Source organism: Myotis yumanensis, unplaced genomic scaffold (genome assembly GCF_028538775.1).
Source record: "Myotis yumanensis isolate MYYU_CA2020_CCGP unplaced genomic scaffold, mMyoYum1.0.hap1 SCAF_3, whole genome shotgun sequence".
In the NCBI taxonomy this organism is placed as follows: domain Eukaryota; kingdom Metazoa; phylum Chordata; class Mammalia; order Chiroptera; family Vespertilionidae; genus Myotis; species Myotis yumanensis.
The window spans coordinates 162,937,815-162,956,077 of NW_027223754.1; the positions used below are offsets into that span (position 1 = coordinate 162,937,815).

At 48.6% G+C, this 18,263-nt stretch overlaps 1 protein-coding gene across 1 annotated transcript; it reads right to left on the reverse strand.

Annotated features, from left to right (window-relative positions):
• Positions 1-4,576: 4,576 nt before the first annotated feature.
• On the reverse strand, positions 4,577-17,301 carry LOC139006425 (keratin, type II cuticular Hb5-like). Its single transcript, XM_070408804.1, has 9 exons — positions 16,879-17,301; positions 13,323-13,531; positions 11,841-11,901; positions 10,759-10,854; positions 9,730-9,894; positions 9,367-9,492; positions 6,583-6,803; positions 5,397-5,428; positions 4,577-4,728 (listed from the first exon to the last, which is right to left on the reverse strand). Exons 1-9 carry the CDS (start codon positions 17,299-17,301, stop codon positions 4,577-4,579), a joined length of 1,485 nt encoding a protein of 494 aa, XP_070264905.1.
• Between the last annotated feature and the right edge of the window lie 962 nt (positions 17,302-18,263).

An 18,263-nucleotide genomic window follows, 5' to 3' on the forward strand; every position in this document is an offset into this window, starting at 1 on the left:
AGTCCCATCCCAACCTCATCACTCTCGCCCCCACCCACCTGGCTCAAACCAGTTCCCAGCCCACGTTTGGGCTCCTTATGCCAAACACAGGCTCCCTCCATCTCCTCTTTTTCCACCTGCTTCTCAGCCCACCCAGTGCTGATCTTCCTAGATGAGGGCTCCACCTAATGGAGACAGGTCTACCCTCTGAGGCCACCAAGGACTGTCCCACATGGACACATAGGCCACCCCACAACCCTCCTTCCATTTGCCGTTGCTCGTTGCTCTCTGTACTTCCCCTCCCCACCCTCCCTTTCATAGGCACACATCCCCCTCCCCTTGAACCACAGTGTCCAAAACCCTGAGGATCTCTGGTTTTTGTCTTTGTGGCTTGGGGCCAGGGATGTCGTTGGGTGTGCCTGGAGCCTGAATCAAGCTGGAAGTTCCTTGAGGGCAGGAAGTGTCTCTTCCTGGCTCTGACACCCAACTTGTCCTAAGATGTGGCTCCGGGCCATGTCAGGCCTGGGGTGGTTGGATGAATGCAGGCAGCTGGTAGAACAGGAGTTGTAGACATCAACCCTCTTGAACTCATCTCCATTTATCCATTGGAGGTGAGTCCAAGACACTATTCCACACAGATGTTCACCTGCCAGCCCCCCTCTGCTGCCCCATCCCCCAGCCTTTCCCTGGGAGGATTCTTATGAATCCTCACTTCAGGCCCAAAGGGTTGCAACTTCACGGGAGGCAGTGGCCTCTTCCGAGTGCTCAGCTGACACCTGTTCCCCTCCTTTCTCCCACCTGTCTGGGCCTTGAGGTCATGGTCATAGTCACAAGAGGCCAACGTTCAATTTGGGGCACCTCATTCAGCCACAGGAAATGGTAACTCTCAGGGGCTGAGAAGTCAGGAGATCAAAATTTGAGCATTAACTCTGCCATGTCTGAGGGACACCTTTGTCAAGAAGTGGCCTCCATGCGCTGGCCGTCAGCCTGAGGACCTGGGGACCTTTTCCAACCCTGCCACCTTCTGTGGTCCTGGGTGCTGGCGTAAGTCTGTGCTTGGGGAAAACACCTTGATGTTACCATGGGTCTGGGCCAAGCATAACTAAAATGCCAAATGCATCCACCCTCCCCCCCCCCCCCCCAGGATATGGCACCATGTTTTAAAAAGCTGAACAACCAGGAGCTTAGAGATAGTAATAAGCTTTTAATAAGTTTCCGTGCTTTGTGTGCAAAGACCAGTCCACCGATCAGATCGTCAGCCAGAGGCACCATTGGTTCGAAGACGGAACTTCTCCCGCAGCCCTCTTTGCAGCCAACAGCAAAATGCAGAGCAAACTCCTCTGGTTCAAGGATTTGGGGCTCCCCCAGCCTCTCCCTCTCTTTTATGTATATACACCCATGGAAACCAAAGGGTGCAATTCAAGGGTAACTACGAACTAAAGTTTTATTAGTAGAAAACAAATTTAAAGGAGAGGCCGAGTGGTCTGGAATCAAGAGTTCAGGGAAGTCAGAAGAGCAGGAGGCCCAAATGATAAAGATGGTCCCATGTGGGTGATTCCAGCGCTCTTTCCTGGGCTCCCCTTTCCTGTGAAACTTCACAGACCAAGCTAAGACCTCCGTCAGAGAAAATCAGACCTTCTGTCTGTTTTCTACTCTACTTCAAATATTCCGTTTCCCCCCAACAGTACACAGGGTCCCCAAAACATGAAGAGGTATGCAGTACAGTCCTTTCAAAAACTCGGGGAGGTTTGGGCTTTGGAGTCAAACTCTGAGGCAACCGGCACTCCTAGCCAAGTCTCAAGTTGCTTCCACTTTGGACCATTGTCACCAACACTTACTCTCAACTGGCTCCGGCTCCCAGCCCCAGTGCCTCCAACTTTCCATGCTTCAATCTTTGGGATCTCAGGAAGCACAGATTGGTGTCATTACCACCGGAGCCAAGCATAGTGAGAAACTCGAATTAACCACAGATCAAGAAAATCGCTCTGCAATGCACATGGGCACAGGGAATGACCAGCTGGGAATTCCCCGTGTCACACCACGGCCACTCTCAGGAATGCGGACATTAGAGGAGACAGAATTGAGTGTTCTGTTCACTGAAAATTAGAGCAATGAGGACACCGGCACCAAGTTCTGCCCTCTTTGTGTGGGGGGTCTGCAGTGGGAGAGGGTTAGCCCACAACTGCCTCACACCACTTTCCTGCCCACCCCCGAAATCCCCGCCCATTTCTGCTTTGTTCAAATACAAAGGGACCCCCCCAACATGCCCCCTCTTGTTCCCTTGGTGCTATTGCACAATGATGGTGGGAGGTGAGTAGCCAAAGGATGGAGAGAGGTGGAGGCAGCACTCAGAGGACGAGCTTTTGCATTAAAAACTGGAGAAAACAGCAGAGGCACACATATGTATATACACATCCTCCCCCAGCACCATCAAAAGAAAAGGCACCTCCTCCCCTATGCTTCCCCACAATCCCTCCCTGGGGCAGCAGGTGCCTAGTGGGATGCATTTCCCTCCTCACAGAAGACCTGAAAGCCTTTCAACCTGATTTACCCCTTGGTGGGATCCAGACCATGATGTGCCCAGAGTGCAGACCCTCTGAGTCCAGGAAGCAGAGACTAGGGGGCCACTATCCTAAGAGAAATCTTGGTCCTCCCAAGGTCCAAGAGGACCATTGTGCTCCCTGGGGACACATTCAGGAGGCATCAGAAGAACTGCATTGCCAGGGAGAAAAGCTCAAAGGTTTCTCCATGTCTTGAGATCAATTATATATTCTTATGGCAAAATATCTTGTACCCATTCAGGTCTTTTTTTAATCTTGTTTTTTAATCCCAAATCAAATAAGCTGGGAGAAGTAGAATTTTTCCTATAAAACAAGTGAAATAAACTTGCCCATCAGAAACCCCTCTCTCCACCTCATCACATCTGGGGGGACACCCTTGCATCAGAGGGGACTCCAAACAGACTTCCCCAGGTGGCACCTCTTAGGAACTGTCAGTTCAGGAATAGGTCAGAGACTGAGTTTCCCAATCAATGCCCCCATCCAGGCCATTGGAGGAAATGCCCTCCAACCAGAGGTCTGAGTTTTAATTCTGGGTTCCCACATAGGAGGCCTGTATTAAGCATCCCATAATAAGACCTGTCTGAGATTCTTGGAGAGCAGAGGCTATGGGGAGACGTTCCTACAAATGCTTCCAGGAAGTTCCTTTATGTCACTTTCCGTCTCTTATCTCTGCAATGTCAGATGAGTAAGGCAGGATCCGTTAGAACCTCCTTCCTGTCCAGGAGCATTCTGATGTGCCAAGAGGTTAGCCTGGAGGAAAAATTAGGTAAGACAATGGAAAGTCTTGGGGAACTTTGGCATTATCTAGACCTCTGCTTGCATCCTGGCCTACCTGTATGACCTTAGTAAAGTTACTTAACTTCTTTGGGCCTTAATTTTCTTATCTGTAAAATGAAGATAATAATACAGCTGCTGTGACAACGATTGAATGACATACATGAGGTGTTTAGCAGCTACTGTGAACAAGCTCCCATCTCTCCCCTTTTCTACCTTTGTCTCCACCACGCCCAGCCTGCTGTCCTAGACTGGCCGGCAGAAGAGAAATGCAGAGATGAGCCTGACCCTGTGAGAATCTGGAGGAAAGTCACCTCCACAGTCAGAATGACCTGACCTCTATTCCCTCGGCCCACATGAACCAGCAGTACTCAACTTTGGTTCTTACAGGAGTCACCTGGGAACATGTTTAATTCAGAGTTCTGGGCTCATCTCTACCTCCCCCGACCCCCTCGGACCCTGATATAGGTTGTGGTCTGAGGACCACACTTGAAGAAACACGAAAACAATCTGGAATGTGGGGAAGGGAGGAGAGTAAGAAGAAAGATATTAACATGGTTACTAGCAGAAAGCCTTTAGCCTTCCACGTTTAATCACACACATTAAAAGACAGAAGGAACCATAACATGAATCACCCAAATACAATAAAATCCAAACCACCAACAATAAAAATCTCAGCCAATTAGCCTCAGCCCATCTTTCCATCCTGACATATGAATAGTTGGAGAACACTCTAGGAACATACAATCTCTCAGATCAAATGAGGGTCTCCCAGAGCCCCAGTTGCTCTCCCGCCATGGGCCCCTCAACACTGAGGAGACATGCACAGTCCCTTATCAAGGGCAAAGCCCAGTGGCTGCCCACACACTGCCATCCCTCTACCTGGCTCCCTTCCCAGAGGGCCTGGTACATGGTCAGTACTTAGGAAATGTCTGCTAACCTGAAGTTAGTTGGGGTGGGGTAGTGGGGGCGGGGGGAGAAAGTGACTAAGCAGTTTATATCAAAAAGCCTATAAGTCCCTTTCCTGGACCACAAAGAGGAAGGAATCAATGGAAATGGTACTAATGCCAAACCCAGGATTTGCACTCAGAGTAAATCTCAACTCTGATAGGAAAGAAACTAGAGAGTTAGTCTGGGTTCCCAGTCAGGGGAAATTACCAAACTGACATTTGGGCCAGAGAGAAAAAAGATTTCCCCCTCCTGCTCCCCACCCTTGCCCCTATCAGACCTAGTCCATCCAAAGTCCCAGCCCCCACCCCCGGCTATGCAAACCGCACAGATCTGGCGCTGGAACATGCCCCTGCTACAGAGGATGGGCAGAGGGCGCTGCTGCTGAGGGCCATGCCCCCCAGGCCTTGAGGGAGGGTGGCACTGAGGTCTCCGCAGACCACACCACCCTGGGAACGGCTCACACCTGTGGATGGAGACACCAGATCAGAATTCTCTTATCCCAGACATGGTGTGACCCAAAAATTTTTTGGAACCAATAATTAACTCTCTTCACACTCCAAGGGACCAACAACATGAATCTTTTAAACCCACTGCCATTTGCTTTTTGAAGGAATTCCGTTAGCAAATTGGACACCTAACTCTACTTGAACCAGACTAATGTTGAAATGTGTTTATTCAATTTTTGAGCAAAATCTGATGGATCACAGTGGAGGAATCATCTAGAAAGATGGTTGTTGGAAAGATTAGGAGAACAGATAGACACCTAGACTAGGTTCTATGTACACATTGGATTATTAAACAGAAAGATTTGAGAATTGCCTGTAGTGGCTCCAAATAATCAGAATAGACATCTAGTGTTTCTTCTAATTAAAACATTGTACCACTTGAAGAGTATTCTGTGCTTAATTGCAAGACTTAGGCTATTTTTGTAGAACCAAACAGATGTTCCAGATAGATCCATGTATGGTTCAAATATTTTGGACCATCAATTTGTCCAGATCCCAGAGACCTCAGCTACTACCACCGTTCCCTGTGCCCCACAGACAGAGGTTCAGTCACTATTTAGCTGCAACCTAATATTAAGACTATTGACACCCAAAAGAACCATGCCCACACACAACCCCAACTTACAGATGTTGACTGAGCTCATGCCTTCACACAGCCTGCAGGGGAGAGGAAAGAGTGAGCATTAGAACTGAGCTCCCTGCCCTTGCAGCAGACCTATTATCCATCCTGAAGCAGGGACTGGGGGCATGCTGCCCACCCACTGCAGACAGCACCAGTGTTGGCACTGCTCCCTGGGATCCCTAAAGGACAGGTCTATTAAAAGGTCAATGGCCTCAATATGCAAAGAATACACTAAACCACCTTTTAAAATCTTGTGTGTTGGGAAGCAGCACCTTATTCATAATATGATTGAGTTATTGACACCTAATACATTAATGATTATTATCGTAATGAAAGTGTCACTCTGCAAATGCCAAGTGCTCCACGGAATGCTGGTGAATGGGTTGTGTTAACGGTGCAAAGGAGGAGGTAGCTCTAGTGGCTTCACCCAAAGTGCCGAGGAAACGGACAGAAAAGTTTACCTGCTGGGGTCAAGCACGGTGCAAATCCAGCAGCGTGGCCAGCTGCCTTGGGTGCCACTCCTGTCAGATTTCTAACACTGACCATGTTAATAAGGAGCCTCTGTGTGGGTGCAGCCCTGCCTGGCTACCCTGGATAGAGATATTCTTATTCTAATAACCAGCACTACTTGTGCTTACTATGTCCTATTAACTCACTTAATCCATGCAACAGCCTTAAGTGGTGGGTTTTATGATGACCTGTTTTACAGATGAGGCCTGGGGGTTCATAGCTAGTAAGTGTCAGAGCTGGGATTTGAACCCAGGAGATCTGGCTCACAGCCTGTGATCTTAACCTTGTATATTCTCCTCCCCAGTGCAGCCTGTTCTTCCCTCCAGTGGACCCAGCTAAGAGGCAGTAATGATGTGACCACCTCAAGGCTAGAGGCCCATGCACCATCCCAGTGTAAAGCCACATTGCTCCCTCCCATGCAGACTTCACCTGCCCCCAATTCTTGGTTCAAAGTCAGCACAGCCTGGTACCATTTTAGCATAACCACTAAGTAGCTGTGGTCTTGGACCAGCCTTTCCCCTCTTTGGGCCTCAGTTTCTCTATTTTTAAAGTGGGGAAGTGTCTGGACCCCATGATCTCTAGAGTATTTCCCTGTTTGAGCGGCCTGGCAGATTGTAGTCTAGTGAGGCACTCTCCCAGCCTGAGTGGAGATGTGAAGTGACCCCGAGCCCATACTCACCGGCTCTCCTCCCCCTCCAGCAGTTTGCGATAAGTGGCGATCTCCACATCCAGGCCCAGCTTGGAGTTCATCACCTCCTGGTACTCCTTGAGCAGGCAGGCCATGTCCTGCTTGGCCTTCTGCAGGGCGGCCTCCAGCTCGGCCAGCTTGCAGCGGGCATCATTGACGGCCGCCTCGCCCTGCTGCTCCGCTTGGGCCACAGCGGCCTCCAGCTTGCGGCGCTGGGGGAAGGAGAGGAGGGAAAGAGTTTGAGAAGGGTGCAGGCTGTGGGGACCCTGGTGGGTCTCCCACACCTTGGTCATCCTATTTTGCCTCCATTCAAAATGGACAAATTTTTAATTAGCCAGGAAGGGAAATAATAGCCATTTGGAGCTTTCTTCCTTTATTTTTGTACCACTTTATTGTAAAACTCAAATCCATGGAGAGCCATTAGCGGGAGGAAATGTTAACACTGAAATAGGACTGATAATTAGTGATATTATCTTATATGTGTTTACTGTCATTAGTTTACAAGGCACTTTCACAGTTGTTATCTTATTTGACCTTTAGTTACTCTGTCAGCTTGTCAGAATAGGCCTTGCTATTCCATTATGCAGAAACTCATTATGAGACTCAGAGAGGCTGTGACTTGCCCTAAGCTACCCAATTAGTTAGTGCCAACCCCAGGTTTTCAGAGACCACTGTGCAGGTCTCATTCTTTGAGATCAGCATGCTGAAAGAAGTTCCCATTTACAATGCCCAGCACACTAACTACAGCTTCTTCCTCAACCCACCTAAGAAAGCAGAAGGAACTCCTACAACTCATCACTCAAAAAAAAAAAAAAAAAAAAAAAAAAAAACACACAACACAAATCAACCTAATTACCCAGTTGCAAAAATGGGTTAAGGACCTGAATAGACATTTCTCCAAAGAAAACACAAATGGCCATCAGGTGTATAAAAAACAAAACAAAAACAACAACAAAAAACCCCACTTATCATAGAAATGCAAATCAAACTATGAGGATCACCTCACACCTGTCAGGATGGCTATTATTAAAAAAAACAAGGCAAGTGTTAGTGAGGATGTGGAGAAATTGGAACCCCTTGCACACCATTAGTGGGAATGCAAAATGGGGCAGCTGCTATGAAAATAGTATGGAGGTTCCTCAATAAATTAAAAATAGAACTACCGTATGATCCAGCAATTCCACTTCTGGGTATCTACCCAAAAGAATTAAAATCAGGATCTCAAAGAGTTATTAGCACTCCCGTGTTCATCACAGCACTATTCACAATAGCCAAGATGTGAAGACAACCCACTTGTCCATGGAGAGATGAATGGATAAAGAAAATAAGGTACTTATATAAAATGGATGCCATTAAGCCTTTATTTAAAAAAAAAAAAAAAGGGAAATCCTGCAATATGCAGCAAGATGGATGAAACTTGAGGACATTGTGCTAAGTATAACAAGCCAGACACATAAAGACAAACACTGCATGGTTCTACTTACTAGTTTATGAAGTATCTAAAATAGTCAAATTCAGAATCAAAGAGTGAATGGTAGTTGCCAGGACTGGGGATGGGTGGGAGAATGAGGAGTCACTAATGCTCAGACATAAAATTTCAGTTAAGAAGGATGAGTAAGCTCTGGAGATCCACTGTACAACATCCTACCTTAGTTTATGACAGTATGTTATACACTTACATATTTGTTAAAAAGGGTTGATCTCATCCTGTTCATACCACAATAAAATAAATATTTTTAAAAGCATATCAGAATGCAAGTATTCTTCTCTAATTTCACTTCTGAAAAGTAAACCATTCCCATATTTTATTACCTCAGCTATTAAGAGTAACAAATTACTTGTGATACATCTTACACAGAGGATGAGAACAGCCTACAGAAGGGTGAGGACCAGAACTGAGCCAGGTATATGCGGGAACTCAGCGTTACGATAGAGGTGGTAGCACAAGCCCGTGGGTAAAGAATAGATTACGTGATATAGTTTATTGCTACAGTGTATGTAGATAATTTTAATTAAAACCCTACTTCCTGTATATACAAAAAAAAATAAAATCCAGATGGATTAAAGACCTAAATGTGAGGGGTAAAACTATACAACTAGCAGAGGACAAAACGTAAGAGGATACATCTATGACCTCAAACTTTCATAAGTATAACCCATAAGGTAAGAGGTGATGGATTTGGTCACATCCAAGTTAAAGTTTTTTTTTTCAGTAAAGGACACCAGAACAAAGCAAACAGACACATGACAGATTGAGAGAAGACTAATTGCAGCATGTGTAACTGATTAAGGGTTACAATCTGGGCAAAAGAATAATGCAAATCGCCAAGAAGACAGAAGTTTCCATAGAAAAAATGGGTAGATGATATGAATAGACAATTCTTAGCAGGAGAATTTTAAATGATTAGTAAGTGTATAAGGAGACATTCAATGTCACTAGTTAACCAGAGAAGTGAAAATTTAAATTCCAATTAGCAGGGATTGAGGGCTCAGTCCCCAGTGGGAGGCATACAGGAGGCAGCCAATTAATGATCTCTCCCATCATTGTGTTTCTATCTCTCCCCCTCTCCCTTCCTCTCTGAAATCAATAAAAAGAAATTTTTTTAAATAGATAGATCAATCCTCTTCCTACAATGTTTTGTGCACTGTGTGTCCTTCAGATGCAGGTGGTTAAAATACAAGCCTCTCCAAAGATAGCAGGAGCCCCTTGAGGTAGAAGGAAAGCAGAAAGCAGATCAGAAGCGGCAGGTGTGCTGAGTTCTCAGTGTCTCCCACCTGCTGCTTGGCATTCTCCACCTCTGCTGTCAGCCTCTGGATCATGCGGTTCAGATCGTTGAGCTCATCCTTGGTTCTGCGGAGGTTCTCGCCCTGCTGGGTCACTGTGGCCTTCATCTCCTCACACTGCAGGTCAGGAGACAAACACGTGGAAACTACCAATCACCAGGTGGCTGGAGGGTGTGCTGGGAGGTCACTGATCCCACCCAGCCCAGAGTAGCTAGCCTAGTCTTCTGCAACAGCCCACCTCCTTCCCAGCTCTGAACCTGGAACCGCAGCTACAGCCCCTCTGAGTGCCTGGGTGCATTTCCCAGAGAAGCTCCAGGGTCATGGTTTGTAGGGCAGCCCAGTCCTCCAGTTTACCTTGCTTTGGTACCAGGACTCGGCCTCGGCCCGGCTGCGGCTGGCCACGTCGTCATACTGAGCCTTGATCTCGGCCACAACTGAGTCCATGTTGAGTTCCCGACTGTTGTCCATCTTGACCACCACCGAAGTGTCAGAGATTTGTGACTGAAGGACATAGATTTCCTGTAGGAGACAATAGACCGGGCCCTCAGCTCCAAATCCCCTTCCCATTCCTACTTCTGCAAGTAATCAAAAGCACAGTCCCAACTTGGAAATTTTAGAAATAAATTAGAAAACTTCTGACAAGTCAGAAAAATGTTAAGTGTAGTTTTTTTAAAAATATATTTTATTGATTTTTTTACAGAGAGGAAGGGAGAGAGATAGAGAGTTAGAAACATCAATGAGAGAGGAGCATCGATCAGCTGCCTCCTGCACACCCCGTAACCAAGGTACATGCCCTTGACCGAAATCGAACCTGGGACCCTTCAGTCCCCAGGCCGACACTCTATCCAGTGAGCCAAACCGGCCAGGGCTGAAGTGTAGTTTTAAGAGGAAAAGGCTGGAGACTGCACCATAGCCTCAAGGCAGTGAGTAAGGTGGAATTCCATCAATGCTGAGATCAACAGGGGCAGATTTCTAAGGTCAGGAATAAACTGAATTACTATGTCTGAAGCCTAAGCTCTCCAGATCAGTGGTAGCTCTATGTATAAATCCAGCCAACCAGATAATGGCCAGATTTAGAGTCCTGAGTATCTATAATAATAATTATTATATAGAGAGAGAGCTCTATTATCAAATCTCTACTTCATGTTGTGCTGTGTGGACAGGCAATGAATTATATAGTCTTTCTAATCATTTTAAAGGAAGGCCATCATCCATTGTCATTTTGAAAGGAGGCCTCAGTCACAAAAGGAAAGGATGTTGAGATCCTAGACAAGTAAGGAATGGACAACTTTCCCTAGAACCAAGGAACCAGGACAGGCCACACCCCAGGGAAACCCTTCTGTCTCTTCTCTCAATTGCTCTTCCGGAGATGGGGAGACTCACCTCCTCATAGAGAGCCTGCAGGAAGTGCATCTCCTCCTTCAGCGCCTCCACATTGGCCTCCAGGTCCGCCTTGCGCAGATAGGCGCTGTCTATGTCCTGGTGGAGAAGACAGGAGAGAGTGGGCATGAGTCACTCAGTGCCCTTGGACACTGCACTCTACCATGGGCCCTGATACCACCTCCTGGCCCATCCCCTGCCCCTGCTCATCCAACCTGCAATTACAAGCCACTTTCAGGGTCCTGGGAACAGGGCCTTTGTTATCTGCCACTGCCTTTACCTCCCTTCACATAAACATCAGTGAGACCACAAGGGATAGGAAGTGAAGAGAAGTCTGCCCCTACAGACTTTTTATTTCCTCCAGAATTGGGGGTTTTGATTAAGCAAATAGCCTAAGATTAAAACCCAAAACCGCAGGCTACTGCCACTGAGCCAAACTGGCCCCGGAGCATGACCCTGAGGTGGCCACAGAGCCATGGGTGCACCTCCCCAGTAGGTCATCCTTGGCACCTAAGTCAGGCAACACCCAACCCCCAAGTAGCTGACCTTACTGTCTGAGACCAAGGTCATGCCTCCGTGGCAGATTTTTACCAGCCTTCTCTCTATTCTGTGATTACTCACAGATAAGGTGGCTGGTGAGCACATTATTTATGAAACTATGTAAGTGTTCACTTCAACTCACCAACTTAAAATCAAAGGGAGATCATTAGCAGTTTTTCTTCTGTTATGTCATCATCTGCCATTGCCACAGCTCACAAAACCACTAGCAAGCTGAGAACCCACTGGGAGGCAATGTCTACATGAGAGTGAAATGGATTTAAAAGTGACCATTTCAGCTAACCAGGGAGTTTACCAAAAGTCAGACAGCAGTATGATGAGGTTTTCTTTTTAAGAAGCCTGGTCAATACAGTCTGGATTCCTGCATGGGGGCCAAGAGACTTCCAAAGCCAGACCAGCCTCCATTGGCCAAGGGACTTGAGTGCCTCGCCACCCCAGCGGGATTGGCATGACCTTGGCAAGATGCCCAGTCTCATAGACCCACCATCCAAGAGTTAGCTGCTTGCTGTACGGAAAGAGTCACTCACCTTCTTCAGCACCACAAACTCATTCTCAGCCGTGGCCCTGAGGACCACCTCTTCTTCATACCTGAGGAGAGAGAGCAGAGGTGAGGGCTGTGGCCGGCTAGTGAACCCTAGGTTTTCAAGACTCCCTGCTTCTGCCCTTGACTTTCTGGGTGCCTTGGGAGAAGAGGCTAGCCTCTCTGGATTTCTATTTCCCAGCCAGAAAGAACCCACCAGAGGACACTGAACATGGAGTCCAAGTCCCTGGTTTCTGGTCCAAGCTTGGAAGTGAGGTCCCTGCAAAACCTCAGGCAAGCCATTTACTCCGCCTGCAGCTTGGGTTCAATTGCCTGGTCGGCAGTAAGGCACTCAGTACATTTGTGGGATAAATGATGACAGTTGCTACAAGGAGCCCTACAACCCAAAAATTATACAAAACATAAAGACCCATGAAAGCCATTCCCATGACGTTCCTTTCCCCCTCCCCCAACATCCAAGGACTTGAAATACTGGGAGCAACCCGCTCTGCCCAGACTGCTGGGGGCATTTCTACAGTCCTCCTCCACCAGCCTGTGGTTCTTTCTTGCCCGTGAGGACTTATCCCTGGAGCAGCCCTGCCCGAGCCAACAAGGGAGACCAGCATTCCCAGAGCACGGTTTTCACAACTTTGTAATTACAGGCAATTAGGCTCCTATAAACTCTGAGCTCTGTGATTACTGGCCCACACACTCCTAGAGTAGAAGACAAACTTTGGCACCTGCAAACAGAATTGTGTCTGCATTTGCATCGTCCCAAAGGAAGTGAAGACCCATTGCTGGGTCCATCTGATGGTAAAACCTGACCTTCCAAGACCAGAATTCCAATTAAAATGACCAGAGCTGATTATGTCAAAATCACCTTTCAGTCTGTCCGTGTCTACCAGATGAAGTGCGGCAAGTTAAGTGATCCAGCGAGTAAAACTAGATAATGGCCAAACTAAACAAGTCAGGTTAAAATAAGATTTACCTGGACATTTGCATTGTAGAGCCTTGCATAACAAAAGCCTAATGATTTATCTGCAGCATCAATAAAAGAAGTATCCAATTTCATCAGATATCCTTAGTGGCATCGGCCTGATCATTTTCAAGAATTCTCTTCCAGGATGTTTCCTTTCCACCCATCCTGGTGCCGACTGCTGTTCCCATGTTCTGCTTTCCAGCCCTATTGACCATGGTCCTCCTGTTTCATTTGCTCTCTCTCCATCTCTGGGTCAGTCTGTGCCCTGGGCGTGTGCCCCATCCCTCCCGGCTGGGAGCACCCCTTCCCTCCAGATTGTTGCTAGGTCTCCAAGATACGCTGCAGGAGCTGGGAGCCCAGACAAGATGGAGCAGACTGATAATGCAAACCATCTGATTGGTAGCCTGAAAGGACCCCGAACTTCAACCATGTCTGCCTCCAGGATAGTTGTATTGACCCAGCCAAGACCTACCCCATTCCTATAACCACCCCTGGCCCTGTCATGCTTACCTCTTCTTGTAGCCCTCCAGCACCTCCTGCACGTGGTTGAGCTCTGAGGCCAGCCTCCCGCTGTCGGCCTGCACACACTCGGCCCCCCGCCTCAACATCTCCATGTAGCCATTGAACAGCGGCTCCAGGTTGCTCTCGCAGCACTTGCGGTTCTGGTAGAACTGCCACTTGGTCTCCAGCAGCTTGTTCTGCTGCTCCAGGAAGCGCACCTGTTGTCGAGGGTGAAGAAAAGAGACTCAGTGGGAAGTCTAGGGAGGTTTCTGGTCCCCCAGAACTCTCTCTGCCCTTTGGGATGGCCCCTGACCTGTAGCAGCTGTGACCTTCCCCCAAAGACCAAATCATTTACAAAGTCTGAAAGTACAGTTCACAATTGTTCCCCAAATAACTTCCCCTCCCCCCACATCCCAGAAAGAAGAGCACACAATTTATTCGTGATTTGTTTATTCTGCACAGAATAAAATAACATCTGATCCTGAAAAAATACCACAAACCACATGTAGTAGGTAAAAAATGGCCCCTCAAAGATGGCCACTCCCTAATCCCTGGAACCTATAAATATGTTGCATTACATGGTAAGAGGGATCCTGCAGATGCAATTAAGGTTACAGACCGAAGATCAGGAGCTTATCCTAAATTATCCAGGTGGCTCCCACAGTAGTTGCCTTTCAAAGTGGAAGAGGAAGATTAAGAGAGATGCCCAGAAGAAGGAGGCAGAAGAGAGAGTTCAAACAGGAGAAATGAGAAGCACGTGACCACTATCACCAACTTTAAAGATGGAGAAAGGTCTATGAGACTAGGAATATGGGCAGCCCCTAGAAACTGAGAACACCTGCCTGTCAATCAGCCAGCAAGGGAACAGGGACCTCAGTCTGATCACCACACGGAACTCAGTTCTGCCAGAAACCTGGATGTCCCTGGAAAAGGGCCTCCAGAAAGAAATGCAACTCTCCTGGCAGCTTGATTTCAGCCTCATGAGATAAATGTATATTGTTTTAAGATGCTAAGTTTGTGGGCATTTTTATGGCAGTAATTTTTATTTTTTTAATTCTTTATTGTTAGAGAATTACATATAGTATTACATATGTCTCCTTTTCCCCCCATTAACCTCTCCCTGGCCACCCCCACCCCCCAGCACATGCCCTTACACCCCTAGTGTCTGTGACCACTGGTTATGCTTATATGCATGCATACAAGTCCTTTGGTTGATCTCTTACCTCCCCCACTCCTTCCCCTGCCTTCCCTCTGAAGTTTGGCGGTCTGTTTGATGCTTCTCTGTCTCTGGATCTATTTTTGTTCATCAGTGTATGTTGTTCATTATAGTCCACAAATGAGTGAGATCATGTGATATTTATCTTTCTCCGACTGGCTTATTTCGCTTAGCATAATGTTCTCCATGTTCATCCATGCTGTTGCGAATGGTAAAAGTTCTTTCTTTTTTACAGCAGCGTAGTATCCCATTGTGTAGATTTACCAGTTTTTTAATCCACTCATCTGCTGATGAGCACTTAGGCTGTCTCCAAATCTTAGCTATTGTAAATTGTGTTGCTATCAACATAGGGATGCATATGTCCTTTCTGATTGGTGTTTCTGATTTCTTGGGATACATTCCTAGAAGTGGGATTACTGGGTCAAATGGCAGGTCCACATTTAATTTTTTGAGGAAGCTCCATACTGTGTTCCACAGTGGCTGCACCAGTCTGCACTCCCACCAGCAGTGCACGAGGGTTCCTTTTTCTTCTGGCAGTGGTTTTTAAATGCACTCACCATGACCCTCCCTCACTCTGACTCTGGAGTGCAGGAGCCTGGAGGGGGAACCCTGGACCAGAAGTTAGGAGATCTCTCACTGCCCACTTCCGCCGCCAACCAAGCCACAGTGCCTCATTCTCTCTGAGCCTCATGGTAAACTGAGGCAATGAGAAACATCAGCAATTTACATGGGCAGCCCTCAGGCCCTATCTGGCCCAGGGCATGTGCTATTTGGCTGCACGCTGTTTTACAAAAATCTGATTAGCTGCTAATATTTAATAATTGAGTGACTTCAGGCAAGAATCTGGATTTCCCTGACCTTGACGAACTGGATGCTTGGGTAATGCTGGGCCTGTGTTTGGAGTGAAAGGCAGCAGCTGCCCCTGTAGGTGGCACACCTCTCAGCTTGGCTTCATTCACCAGGCACCGTGCAACTGCCAGCCCTAAACTAGGTTCTCCTCTCAAGTCCTAAACTTCTGGGAGAACAAGCTGGTGTAAAGCAACTCTCAATGAAAAGGAACCCAAATCCCGACTATCCAAAAGGCATCTGCCTTGGGTCTCCATGTGTAGGCCCAGGTTGGGAGGGCAGCTCTCGGGCCTGCCTGCTCTGCAGGCTTAAACCCACCACAGCGATGCACTTTGCACACTTGGAGTTCATCCTGAAGGAAGAACGCTGGAAGGAGGCGAGTGGCTGTCAGCAACCCCAGGGAAGGGATTGACCCTCCCCAACAGAGAGCGGTATACCTGGGTGGTGCCCAAAGGGCCACATGCAAAGATCCCTTTCAAGTCTGCGTGTTCAGGGTCCTCACTGTGCTTTTGAGCAAATTAGGAAAAGGTGCCCCTCCAGGCAGATGCAGCCCCTCCCGGGCACACAGCCTGGCGAACAGAGCAAGGGCTGGATTTCAACCTCCCCCTCAACCGTGTTAGTGGGTGTCCCTGTGCAGTGAACAACCTGCATGGCCCCAGGGTCAGCTTCTGTGTGCTGATGGGAGGGACAGCCAGGAGCATGCTAAGAATGGATGCACAGCACCTTCCCTTGCAGATATGCCTATTGCTGATGGTGCTTGTCTGAGAGCAAAGCACCCACCCACAGCAGCCGGTGTGCACCTTCTAGTGTTGGGTGTGCACACCACTCAGCCCTGGAAGAGGAGCCCTTCCTCCTGGGGACTCCAGGGGCTGTTCTCCCCCAAAGATCAGATTTCAGGCTCCCAGAAGGGGTGTCACTGGGGCAAAGGAAACCGAAGCTGTGTATCCAGCCACAAGGAGAGCTCTGAAACTGCAACATCGGGAAAATGCAATTCAACAGCCCCTCCTGGGCAGCCCTGAAGTTTCTCAACTCACTGTCGTTCATCTATGGAAGCGTTGTGTCGGGGAGGGCCCCTGGAGCAGAAGTCCTAGGAACTCCCAGCCTTCCGAGGATGTCCCTACAGGAAAGGAGCTTCTGGCCCCTCTCCCTGCTGGGGATGGGTCAGACGCTAGCCTACACAGCGGCGCCCACCCCATCCACCCCTCACTGTGTGATGGCCAAGATCCAGAGGATGGGGCCCAGACACATATTCACTCTTGCTGAGCAGGGTAATAGCAGCAATACACCTGCCTATTCTGGCCAGTGGTTTCTCATCCATTATTGCAATTTTGACTCTCGGGGCAACATGTGGAAACTGAGATCCTGATTCAGCCACGTTCTCGAGGCTACATGCTCATCAGTAGCAGGTCTGGGACCCCGAGAATGTGAGCCCAGCCAGTCATTGGGTTCCAAGTCCCTTGCCCCTTCCTAAGCCATTGCCCAGGGGACAACCCACAGACCCACCTTGTCGATGAAGGCAGCGAACTTGTTGTTGAGACACTTGATCTGCTCCTTCTCCTCATGCTTCACGCACTGCGCGTTGGGGTCGATCTCCAGGTTGAGGGGCGTGAGGAGGCTCTCATTGACTGTGACAGTGGTGATGCAGGGCGGGCTGGGCCCACAAAGGCCCCCTGCTCTGTAGCCAAAGTTTCCCCCACTGCGTAGGGGGCGCACACAACTCACTGCGATCCGCGGGGACCCCACTGCACACAGACTCCGGCTGCCAAAGCCCCCGAGGCGCCTGTAGCCGGGGCCCCCAGGGCTGCCCCCTCGGTAGGCCACGGCACTGGCACAGCTGTGAGCCCCCAGCTTGGGCATGATGGCAGAGCAGGAGCTAAAATTCCTGACCCCGTAGCCAGAGCTGATGCGGTAGGACCGGCTCGCCATGCCTCTGCTCTGTGGGCAGTGCCAGGGGAAGTGGAGGGACTGAAGGACACCAGATCTCACCCCAGAGACCTGTTAGTGTTCCTGCCTTTTATAGGGCAGACACAGGCCTCCCGACAACATGAAAGGCAGGAGAAAGTTATTAATTCCCTTTATGAGCGTGGGAATCACCCCCAGGGGCAAGTTGAGAAGGGAAGCTGAAACTTGCCACCTTTAATTCAGGAGACCCTGAACCCCAATAAGCCCGTCCCTGGCCTGTTCAACCCCACAGGCCTAGACATATCTATTCAGCCCTAATTCCCCTCCGGCCCTGTGAGTAGACCTCAGATCATTATCCCACACAGGCAAGTGGAGGCCTGGGCCAGCACATTCCTGAGACCTGAAGGGTCTCATGTCCCACCAAAGTCTCACCGGCCGTATTTCCACACAGATCCCATGCCCTTTCTAAGGCTGCAAGGACGCCTGGTTCATCCTCCCAGGTTGAGCACATACGGAGTGAGCCTCTTCAAGCCTTTTTCTGTTACTGCTCTGAACCGCATTCCATCTTATAATAGAGTCATTGCCATTGGCGCTGCCCCTTCAATTCACAAATCAAGTCTTATCTACTTTTATATCCAACAGCATATCAGGTCCTTGGGAAGCATTGCTTGAATTGAATAGACCACATGCAGGAGGGAGTGCCCAATGGCTGGAGAGGTTCACCATCTAGTCTACAAATATCGGCCAGGTGCAGCAGCAGCCCGGAGGAGGTGCCTTCATTCACGGCAAGTGCTAAAGCACCAGCAGAACAAGAACAAGGCACTAATTTAGATGCTGAGGAAATCAAGCTGGGTAGGCAGAGTTTGCCCTTGAGGAAGCTGGGTCTCATGGGGAGACCAGACGGGAGCAGGAAAGATCCGTGGCGAGAGGGAAAGATGACTGACCGGGCAGAGGGCGTGCTCTTAGTTTCTGAGGCCACTCATGGC

Coding starts and splice junctions, on each gene's coding strand:
- LOC139006425 (XM_070408804.1), bottom strand. CDS start 17,301: ATGGCGAGCCGGTCCTACCGCATCAGCTCTGGCTACGGGGTCAGGAAT. Junction 11,902..13,322: donor CTGGAGGGCTACAAGAAGAG/GTAAGCATGACA, acceptor CTCTCTCCTCAG/GTATGAAGAAGAGGTGGTCC. Junction 9,493..9,729: donor AGTCCTGGTACCAAAGCAAG/GTAAACTGGAGG, acceptor CCTGACCTGCAG/TGTGAGGAGATGAAGGCCAC.